The sequence below is a fragment of the Myotis brandtii genome, unplaced genomic scaffold, assembly GCF_000412655.1.
Source record: "Myotis brandtii unplaced genomic scaffold, ASM41265v1 scaffold14, whole genome shotgun sequence".
In the NCBI taxonomy this organism is placed as follows: Eukaryota; Metazoa; Chordata; class Mammalia; order Chiroptera; family Vespertilionidae; genus Myotis; species Myotis brandtii.
The window spans coordinates 2,363,963-2,375,598 of record NW_005354999.1 but is presented as its reverse complement, the minus strand read 5'-3'; the positions used below and the strand labels follow the sequence as shown (position 1 = coordinate 2,375,598).

At 41.3% G+C, this 11,636-nt stretch overlaps 1 protein-coding gene across 1 annotated transcript in view; it reads right to left on the bottom strand.

The window, feature by feature from the left end:
* Positions 1-11,636, bottom strand: part of PALLD (palladin, cytoskeletal associated protein) — a 392,451-nt gene that overhangs the window by 232,473 nt on the left and 148,342 nt on the right. The window contains exon 2 of the mRNA XM_014535224.1: positions 7,503-7,681. Coding sequence (XP_014390710.1) covers positions 7,503-7,681 — 179 coding nt within the window. The remainder of the gene's footprint in view (positions 1-7,502; positions 7,682-11,636) is intronic.

Here is an 11,636-nt window from a genome sequence, read left to right as displayed (position 1 = left end):
TATATATATATACACACACACACACACACACATACATGCATGTGTGTATTTTTTAAATCCTGAATTTAGTGAAAATCTTGTCATAAAGTTTATCCTTTTATACATGTTTTGCCTTTCAAAATTTAAGGACTAAATATACTCTGGCCCCATTACTCATTTTTCTCCTCCCTTCTTTCTCAGTTGCTATAATTACCAGCACAGCAATAATCATTCAACAAGTTCAAAAAATCTGAGTGTAAATTCTGTTGCCACTGCTTTCTATTTTATGACCTCATGCAAATTATTTAACCTCTTAGTTACTCAATAATATTTTATATAAAAATAGGTTAAATTTTAAAAACCAGGTACAAAAGAGTACATAGTAAAATATACAAATATAGAACATAAGATAGTGAAATTACATGTGATTTTTATATTTTCTTTTTATGCATATGTTTTAGATCTTTTAAAATAAAAATGTGCTTTTTTGGTAATAATAATAATGATAGTTCACACTATGTGCCAGGCACAGCTCTAGGCAATTAACTCATTCAGTCCTTACAACAATCTAATTTTCTCCATGCACAGGTGGAGAAACTGAATTCAGAGCCAGTGAGTGACTGTTCAAGGTCATGGTGGCTAGGAACCAAGCTACTCATAAAACATTGTGAAAGAATGGCCAAGCTGGGCTTAGACTCCTTCAGCTTCTCTAAACACTTTTCCAAAAGCCAGCAGAAGAATCCTTATGTTCAACGAGGCTTTTTCTTGCTGGGATCAACAGGAGCAGTTACTCATATAACGTCTTAGCATGTGTCAAAATGTCACTTAAAAGGGGCACATGTTTTATTTGATCATTCAAAAAAATTGAGAACTTAGAGAAAAATATTAACTAGAATCTGCCAACATGCACCAAGCTTGAATATTACTGCCCTCTCCCTTTTTAAAAATTATTTTTCCCCATCACTATTTATCCCCTCTATGCCCTCTTTCACCTCTATCCCCCCCCCACACACACAATCACCATACTGTTGTCCATGTCCATAGAGTTCTCCTTTTTTTTCTTTTTTGTTCAATTCCCCCATCCCCTCAAAGCTCCCCCCACCCCCACCTGAGCTGTCTGCCTGCTTTCTATCTATGAGTCTGTCTCTATTTTGCTTGGTAGTTCAGGTTCATTAAATTCCACTTATGAGTGAAACCATATGGTACTCGTCTTTCTCTGACTGGCCTATTTCCCTTAGCACAGTGGTCGGCAAACTGCGGCTCGCTAACGACTTCTGCGCATGAGCCATGAAGTTTCAATTGCACCGTACGTGCGCGCCCGCACGTGGTATTTTGTGGAAGAGCCACACTCAAGGGGCCAAAGAGCCGCACGTGGCTCGAGAGCCGCAGTTTGCCGACCACTGCCTTAGTATAATACTCTCCAGGTCCACCCAAGCTGTCGCAAAGGCTAACATTTTCCTCCTTATTATGGCAGAGTAGTATTCCACTGTAAAGGTACCACAGCTTTTTTATCCATTCATCTACTGATGGGCACTTGGCCACGCCCTACCTTTTTGATGGTGCCCTGCTCTCCTCTCTATCAGACCCAACTCCTTATCCACAAGATCCAGTTTAATCCACCTTCCTTCATCCCACATTTCAGAGCCACCATCCTGTCCTGTTCGGTGCTCCTAAATCTATAATGACCTGTGTAATCCTTTTTGCAACCAGGAGGGGTGGGGTGGTGGAAACTTGGCATGTCTGTACTTATTTTGTATGTTTCCCTTTCCTGCTCACATCATGAAATTCATGAGAATATCTCGTTGCCTTCTAGTCCTTGAGAGTACCCCACTCACCATCCAGCACCATACAGGCCGAATTCAGTTTCCTTTCTCCTCTGCAAAGGCTTTGCTCTATCTTATTCTCCCTCCATTCTGCAAAATCCATGTATTTTTTTCTCTTGGATTATTTTCTTTAGCATATAAACAAACTCTATTAATTCTGGTATGAAAACAAACAAACTAACTGCAAAAATCCATCTTTCTTATCCAACAATTCCACATTTGGGTATTTATCCAAAGGAAACAAAAACACTAACTCGAAAAGATATCTGCACCCCCATGTTCATTGAAGCCTTGTTTACAATAGCCATGATATGGAAACAACCTAAGTTTCCATCGATGGATGGATGGATAAGAAAATGTGAGACACATACACACACTCTCTGAAATATTATTTATCTATAAAAAGAAGGAAATCCTAAAATTTGCAACCAAATGGATGAACTTTGAAGGCTTTATGCTAAGTGAAATAAATCAGACAGAGAAAGGCAAACACCATAAGATGCCACTTATATGTGGAATCTTAAAAACAAAAAAAGCACAAACCCAAAGTCATAGATACAGAGAACAGAATGGTGGTTGCCAGAGGTGGGAGGTTAGAGGGGTGATGAAATGGTTGAAGGGAGTCAAAAGGTACAAACTTCCTGTTACAAGATTAAGTCCTGGATATGCAATGTATGGCATGGCAACTATAGTTAGTAATACTGCATTATATATTCAAAAGTAGATCTTAAAAATCCTAATCACAAGAAGAAAAAAACTATAGCTATGTATAGTAATAGATGTATGGATTTTAAATAGACTCATTCTGGTGATCACTTCGTCATCCTATATAATAAAAGGCTAACATGCAAATCAACCAAACAGGGGAATGACTGGTAGCTATGACGTGCACTAACCACAGGGGGCAGACATTCAACGCAGGAGCTGCCCCCTGGTGGTCAGGGCGCTCCCACAAGGGAAGCGCTGCTCAGCCAGAAGCCAGGCTCATGGCTGGCGAGTGCAACGGTGGTGGTAGGAGCCTCTCCTGCCTCCGTGGCAGTGCTAAGGATGTCCAACTACCAGCTTAGGCCCTCAGAGAGTGGGCCTAAGCCCTCAGTTGGACATCCCCCAAGGGCTCCCAGACTGCGAGGGGGTGCAGGCCCGGCTGGGGGACCGCCCCCCCCCCCCGCAGTGCACAAATTTCGTGCATCGGGTCTCTAGTATATACATATAACGAATCATATTGTACACCTGAAACTATTATTATCTGTCAATTATACCTCAATTAAAAATCTTTTTTGATCGCACACTTTTCGAGTCTGCTGGTGTTTGAACAAAATGTCCCCAACACAATCTATTATTTGTTGCTTCTCTTTCCATATTTTGCAAGCTTTTCTCAACTCATTGCATTGGATGGTTGGTCCTGTCCAGGTTGCCCAGATCCCTCCTGTTAAACATCCACAGCTGCCAAACCCTGCGTTTGCCTCCTGCCCTCATCTGAGTGGACCCTCAGCAGGAATGGACAGAGCTGGCATCACCCTCCTTCCTGCAACACCTCCTTCTGCCTCCTGCACACACTCTGCCTGGTTCCTCTCCTTCCCTGGCATCTCCCCTCTTGGAACTCCCACCACAGGAAGGATTATCCAGGATCCGACCTGGTTCTCTTTCTCTCTCTCACTCCCTTCCTGCCTGGTAGGTATGCCCAGTCCCAGAGTCTTAGTTACATCGACGTCCTGACGCTCCCAGATACTTCACTCAGCCCTGTGGGCTAGACTGTGGGAATATGTCCAATTACTGACATGACACATCCACTTGCCTACCTAAGTAGGAATTTCAAACTTAGCAAGTTCAAAACAGCACACGCCCTTCCCTGGCCCCTAACCTTGCTCCTCCCGTCCCCCCATTCCAGAGGTTGGCAGCATGGTCCACACACAGCATGGTTTACACATGGTAAAGCTGAAGGCGGTGGAGCTGCCTGGTTCCTTTCATAGTGCTCAGCTTTTGGAGTCTACCCCTGAATTCTTAACCCAATTCTGACACCCCCGCCCCCCACCTCCATTTACACCATCTCCTCCTGAAGTCCCTCGTTTCTCCTCTGTGCTGCTGCAACGGGCTTCTAACTGGTCTCCCATTACAAGCTAAAGCAAGAATTTTAAAAAGACAGGGTGTGGCAAAAGTAGGTTAACAGTTGTTCCTATGGCAATAATACAGTAACTAATAAGAATGCAAGAATAAACTGTTTTGGGTTCTCACAAGTGTAAACTTGCTTTTGTCCCACCCTGTATAAATCAGCTAATGTGACTTTTCTGTTTAAACCCTCCATGATTTGTGATGTTACTGAAAATAAAGGCCACTAAGAGTGACACTGCTAACAGTGACCGCAAGGCCCTAAGTCCAACATGAACTGGCCCCTGCCCAACCCTCCCAGCTGTCTCTTCTCTATTATGCTCCAGCCACCCTGGACTTCCTTCTGTTCCTCGAACACATCTGGTCCTCCCCTCTCAGGGCCTTGTGTTTGAGCCCTCTGTGTGAAGCACTCTTTCCCAGTCTTCCTGTGGGTTTCTTCTCGGGGTCCAGGTTGTAGATCAAATGTCATCTCTTCAGAGAGGCCTTCCTGATCCCGGACCCCACCAGCCACCTTTACCTCCTTCCCGGCACTGGCTGGTGTTGGGATGATTGATGAGTGCACTGCTCTATTCTCCCTCCTCTTCGGGAGCGTCAGGGAAGGCAGAGCACAGGCCTATCCTATGCGCCTGCCTGCCCGCAGTGTCTACATCACTGCCTGCTTACGGTAATTCCTTAGTAAAGTCTCTAAACAGTGCTCAATACATGCCCTGAATAGCTTGAGGTGATTACAGCTGCCACAGTAATGAGTTCATCTACATTTTATTTCGGAGTGAGTGGTGAAGAAGGCAGATTCAGGGATCAGACTGCCTGGTTTTGAATTCTTGAGTGCTATGTGTGTGGGGGTGTGTGAGCACCTGCGCACATGTGTTCATGTGTGCACGTGTGTGCATGTGTGTGTGTTGTATGCGATCTTGGCACTACTTAGCCTCTTTAAGTTTCAATTTCCTCAACCATAAAATGGGGTAATTTTTCATATAAAAATGAAGTGATTGGTTCCTAGCTAACACTAAATAAATGTTAGCTGGTTCTTAAGCTGTAATTTCTTTTGTATCGCTCTAAAACTTGCCCCATAAGACAGTGAACTTTAGATGGTTTCCAACCAGTAGGTTGGTAAAATTTTAGGAAAGGCTTTGTTTGGATTTTTAAATTCTATAGAAAACTTCCTACACCCTGATAGACCCTGGATGACTACATGCTGACCTATTAATAACATGCTTTAGGAAACAATTCAATAGAGATATGGCGGAGTCTAATTTAGTGCTGGATAAGTAAAATAGGAAGCTTTCTTACTTTCCGTCATAATAGCCTAAGAATTTACCTAAAGTTCTTGTTCTCAGGGATAAAAATATACTGAAATCTCTCAGGTATTTTTTAAAATCATTACCCATATTTTACAAGGCCAACGAGCTAGTTTTTTTATATTAGGCACTGGAGACTGAACCTTAATAGCTCTTCATTCTAACTCTGTCCAGCTTCCTTATCCTCCTCTTTACACACAGTCTATCTGAAGTCACAGACACCTAATGGTGGGTTGGCTAAGTGAGTTCAGTGTTATCACGTGGGAAACTGTGTATTGGAAAAAATAACCCACTGTCTTTGCCCAAGTCCAGGGCATGAAACATACATGCATATAGAACTAGGGGTGCATTTCCCCACACTGAGTAGCTCTTGCAGGTGATTTCAAAGGCGGAAGAGGACTGGTGGTTCAGAAGCTTCTACATGAAGACCACGTTTAAATAAATAAAAGTAAAGACCATGCTGTGGATGGTTTGGGTCTACCGGAGCGAGATACTGAAACCAGTTTCAGAGATAGAGACATTTTTCCTCTTTTCATGTGAAAAGTGAGCATATCTTATAGATACTGCAGTTAAATTTTAAAGTTCATTTGTAACCATATAATACTTCATATATTTCTATTATATCACTTATTATAATATCACCTATCATTTTATATTCTTTTTTAAAATATGCCCATCTCTGCTGTTAGATATCAGCAACTGTGTCTTAATCATATCTGTACCTGCACTGTCTCACACACAGTAGGGCTTTAACAAGTACTGGCTGAATTGAGTCCATAGGCTATGACTTGAACTGCTGTGAATTCATTGAACATCTGTAGCTTAGAGGCAATACACACTAAAATTCACTACAGTCCTACCAGTGCTGAAAGCAGGTAAAGTCTTTAATTTTAAGGTGCTCTATCTGAACTTGGATTTGGGTGACGAGCCTGATCATCATTAACAAACAGGTTTTTAATGGAAGCTTTAAGTTCCTTTTATGACATTCCAAAATATTTCAAGGAGTTTGCTACACAGTCTGCCCAAGACTAATACTTATTGCTAACTTGTTAAATGTTAAAAACCTTTGTTATTCTTTTTCTCTTACTTTAGCACTTTGATGTGTGTATGACACAGTGGTTAAGAATATGGGCCCTGGGGAGAGACTGCCTGGGTTTACATCCTGGTGTAACTTTGAATGAGTCTCTCTAACCTCTGTGGATCTCAGTTTACTCATTTGTAAAAAGGGACTACTAATAGAACCTCATAGGCTTTCCGTGAAGTTTAAATGGTTACGTATGTGTATTATGTGTGCATTTATAAGCCCCATGTAAGTATTAGTTACTACTAGAAACAGAATGTTTGCTTTTATTAACAGGGCAAGGTCCTTTGAGGAGTTCACAGATGTTTGCTTTCAAAGATAATGCAGAGGCACCTTTTAGGAGAAGTCAAGGTGCACACTTTTATGAGTGATAACAGTTTACTTCTAAAACCAAACTGTCAGTTCTTGAAGGCGCTCACATCCTGCTTTCTTGTACTTTAAATAAGGAAGAAATTCGGCTGTATTAAACATTGAAAAGTAGTTCAAAGATGAAGATACATGTGGTGGAGACCTCAGGAATTTTAACTTTCTTTCTGTATTTTAATTAGTATTTTGAAAAGATGCATATTGATTTATGGATTTAGAGATGATATAACACTGCGGTGCTTAAAACACATCCAATTTAAATTATTGGCATTGATCACAATGCAATGATAATCTAAAACTATATACTCTGATATCAAGGTTTCTAATTCTCTACAGGCTGAGTCTTGTCCAAAGTGAATTGATAGAAACATTCTATTCTCTGCCTGCCCCTCTTTAAGTCTTAGTTATCAGGAATAGCAGAGTCTTAAAAGAGGGAAAATTCTAGAATTTAAGACAAATGAGAATACTTAAAAATATTCCCTTATTCTCACGATTTCCTAAATAATTCGGAGTTTAACTTTGGTTGATAGATACAGTATTTCAATATATTTCCATTCTTTTTTCCCTAGAGAAAGCAAAAGTAAATTGGGTACTTTACATTTTAAATAAGTTAATGTAGCTGAAATGTTTCAAGTGGAAAGGAACACATGTTGACATTAGATGCGGTTGATGCATGCCTAAGTGTCGGGACTGTTCGATTTACTTATACATTTTTCGGGAGAAATGAGTTCTGTGTCACAACACCATTGTACTGTTTGCACTGGGGAAGCATATTCACAATGAAGCCCTGCGATGCTGAAGCTGTTAGACCATGCACACCGCTGACCGCTGCCCCACACCTCTCCTCACCTTCAATGAACACCTCGGCGGATGTTGTGTCTGAGCCGCTGGGGTTCGTAGCCAGACAGGTATAGCGACCTGTGTCTTCCTCAAAGGCTTCTGCGATGACCAGGGTATGCAGGTCCCCACCCTCGCAGTGGATCTGAATGTCAGGAGTGTTGTGCAGCTCCTTCCCCTCACAGAACCATCTGCAGGCCAAACGGAGGCCAAAGGAAAGGAGAGAAAGAAAGGAAATGGTGGTGGTTAAAATAATAAAGCAGAAGTGGAAGGCTGGGTGCTCTATAATCAGATGCTTGTTCAATCAAAAAAGACCCAGTAAGCCCACTTCTAGGAATGTATCCCAAGAAAACAAACACCATCAGAAAGGATATATGCACCCCTATGTTCATAGCAGCACAATTCACCATAGCTAAGATTTGGAAACAGCCTAAGAGCCATTTTTAAAATTATGAATTCATTTTGATATTTCCATTTTCATCATTCCTAAGGATAACCAAAAAAAAAAAAAAAAACACACCAAAAAACAGAAGGATGGTTTAATAGCTCCATTGGAAGCTATAAGACAATAAAGCCAAACTTTAAACAATCTAAGGAAAAATTTGTCTTCATATATTGCTGGGGTCTTATCCGCAGCTGCAAGGGTTCAGGAATCTGGAAAAGGGCTGCAATGTAAATTAAATAAACTAGACATGAAATATAAATTTAGGAGGCATGGGGGAGTCAGGGGAGGCTCCACTTTCTAGTGAAGTGGACTCTCTGACTGTCCAGACCCATGGCTTTTTATTTGCTGGGAAACACATTGGCCCTTTAAGAATGCAAACAGGTAAGGTTTGATAAATAGGAAAAGATTTTCATTAGTCAACAGAGCCAAATATCAACAGTACAACGATTGAAATTTCTTTTGAGAGCCAAATTTTTTAAACTTAAACTATATAGGTAGGTACATTGTTATTAACTTAATTAGGGTACTCCTAAACTGGCCTTTGCTAAAAACGTCCTCAATCTGATTGAGGTACGTTCGCTGAGGTCGACCCCTTCCAACTCTCCCATCCACACTCATCTTGTAGCCAGTCTCACTCAACTTGTGCATGAGTTGAGCGTGCCTCTCCCGCGCTACGTATCGGCCCACCTGCGCTGCGTCTTCTGTCGCCCCACCAACCGACTGACCGACACCCCCCACTTCTTCTAACGCCACTTCTTTAAAATAGACTCGCCCAGGCCGAAAACCGACTTCTGCGCATGAGCCACAAGTTTCAGTCGCACTGTATGTGCGCGTCCACACGTGGTATTTTGTGGAAGAGCCACACTGAAGGGGCCAAATAGCCGCATGTGGCTCGCGAGCCGTGGTTTGCCGACCACTGGCCTAACCAATGGACACAGACGCTAGGGGGGTGAGGGCATGTGCTGGGGGGTGGGAGCGGCCGGGGAGAAGTCAATGGGGGAAAAAGGAGACTCATGCAATACTTTAAACAATAAAGAACTTAAATTAAAAAAAGGGCTGTGTCCACGTTACTGATGGGAACTCTACATTTTAGACCGTGAGATGAATGACTAGACAATTCCCACAGGTTTTGTTTGTAAAGCACCCTGTATGTTTTATCAACCTGGAAATAAGCGACATTGTCCAACTTGGCGAGACCATTCCAGTTGCAGAAGAAAAGGAACAGAAATTCAAAGTGTCTTATAAAATGTTTTATAATAAATGACTCTTACATTTCTTCCACTTTTATCTATTACTCTTATCTAAAGAAAAATATGAAAGTAATACAAACGTTATGCTCAAAATATCTATTGTACCAAGGGAAACTAATCATCACGTTAAAAATATCAGAGGCAGCAATATTTTCATTGACCCTAAGACTTCTGATCAACGGAGCAATAATAGATTTAATGCCTTCCACATTTCCGATATTTACAAATGTTTCTAGCAGACCGCTTGGCTCCCACAACTAGAGAAATGGAGCAGTTGTAATTCATTTTTGCTGGTCAGCACTTTTCCTTCCCCAAACAACCAGGACGTTGGTGTGGGAGGCTGCAAGCTGCCAGACTATTTTAACACAACTTCTCTCTCACACTCTTTCCTTTATTCCCCCAGCACCTCAAACTCTCCACAGGAGTTTCATAAAAACTATGAAGCTGCCCCAACCTCCTCCCCACCACCTCCCGCCAAATGTGATTTATTTTTAAAGAAATACGTAGGAATGTGCCACTTACAATGGAAAGGATTGAAGTCTCTGGGACTGTATTGTCCATTGAGCTCTTAATTAGCACTTGGAGATTTCCTCTGAGTCTAATCTTCTAGAAAATTCTTTGGCCTTGGTACCCTTTTTGTAAAAATATGGTACAGAAAGCTTTTTTTTCCCTGTATTTATATAGCTTAAAATAGGTATGTGTCTATATTTAACCTGAAAATAATGTTAACAAAGCAAATCTGTTTGCTAACACTCCAGATTGTTAATACTCCAGTATTATCTTTCCAGAAACTTCATTAAAAATAAATATGGGATACTCACAAAACATATATGATTTGGGGAATTAAGATACCTTACACACACACAGCCCCCAGTCAATGGAGCAGCCTACACAATGCATGCAGGTTACTTTGGAGGCAACTGAGAAGAGCAGTATTTCCTGCTTCCAGGGTATTTTGTGGTTTCCTTTGTTTTCTAAAGTCTTGGAGAGCATTCCAGCCTGGAGCCATCGTTCAGTTCGTTCTTCTCTGTTCTCCTTCCAGGGTCACAGTCCAGGTCTTCACCCATGAGAACTGTGGCTTACATTTTAATTAATCTTAAATCTTTTCATTGATCTCTTCATCTCCAGTAAGTTATGGATCTTTTCTATATCCTGTAGCAGATTAAAGTTCTTGAAACTGTTCCCTACATACATCATCCCCTAAACTTCAGATCTGTGTTGAGGCATTCCATATAACTTGGCCCTGATTTTATTTTCTATCCTTTTCCTATACTAATCCGCTGTTTCTGTCAAATATTTGCACGGATTTATTGTCCCTGACACGGCCCTCATGTATTACTTGCCCACGTTCCCCTCCTTGGAAGTCTCTCCTTACACTCTACATTCATCCCACCCAGGAGCTCCTCCTCCTTACAGCCACGTGAAAGGCTCCTTTGACAGATTAAATGCAATCAAACACCTGCTTGCTTGGCATCTTCTCTGTGGAAAGCATTGCATTACATACCACAGGAAACAGAAAGAATACCTGGTAAACTCTGAAACTAGTTGAGGTGTTTGTCTGTCTGTAATGCCAATTAGAATTTTTTTAATCTTTCATAAAAAATCCATAAACCAACTATCAGAGGAAAAAGGAAGCATGAACAAAATGTAATAAAGGTTTAAAAAAGAGAAAGATTTGCTCAGCCAGCATGGCTCAGTGGTTGAGCATCAACCAATGAGCCAGGAGGTCATGGTTTGATTCCCAGTTACAGCACATGCCTGGGTTGTGGGCTCGATCCCCAGTGGGGGGTGTGCAGGAGGCAGCGGATCAATGATTCTCTCTCATCATTGATGTTTCTATCTCTCCCTTCTCTCTGAAATCAATAACAATATATATTAAAATAAAAGATTAGTTGCTTTGGTTACATGTGCTTCATAGGGAAACCTCCACTGACTCTCCACGGGAGTGTATATCTTGACCTCTAACTCACAGTTCAGAAAATGTACGGCCTGCTGCAGGCCCACTGCGTTTTCTCTATTTCCCATGAGCTAAGATATGGTTTTTATATTTTTTAATGGAAAATTTTTTAAAGTATAATTTTTTTAAAAGAATTATATAAAGTTCAAATTTCGTGATCTATAAATTTTTTGGGAACACAACCATGCTCATTCATTTACCTACTGTCTATGGCTGCTTCTGCTTTCGGATGACAAAGTTGAGTAGTAGTTGCAGAAGACTCTACGGCTCACAAATCCTAAAATATTTACTATGTGGACTTTATAGAAAAAGTTGGCCAACTCCTGCCCTGAGTTCTTGCTCCTCAAAGTGTGATCCTTGGACCAGCAGCATCAGCATAGTTTAGGACAACGGTTCTCAACCTGTGGGTCGCGACCCCTTTGTGGGTCGAACGACCCTTTCACAAGGGTCACCTAAGACCATCGGAAAACACATACATAATTACATATTGTTTT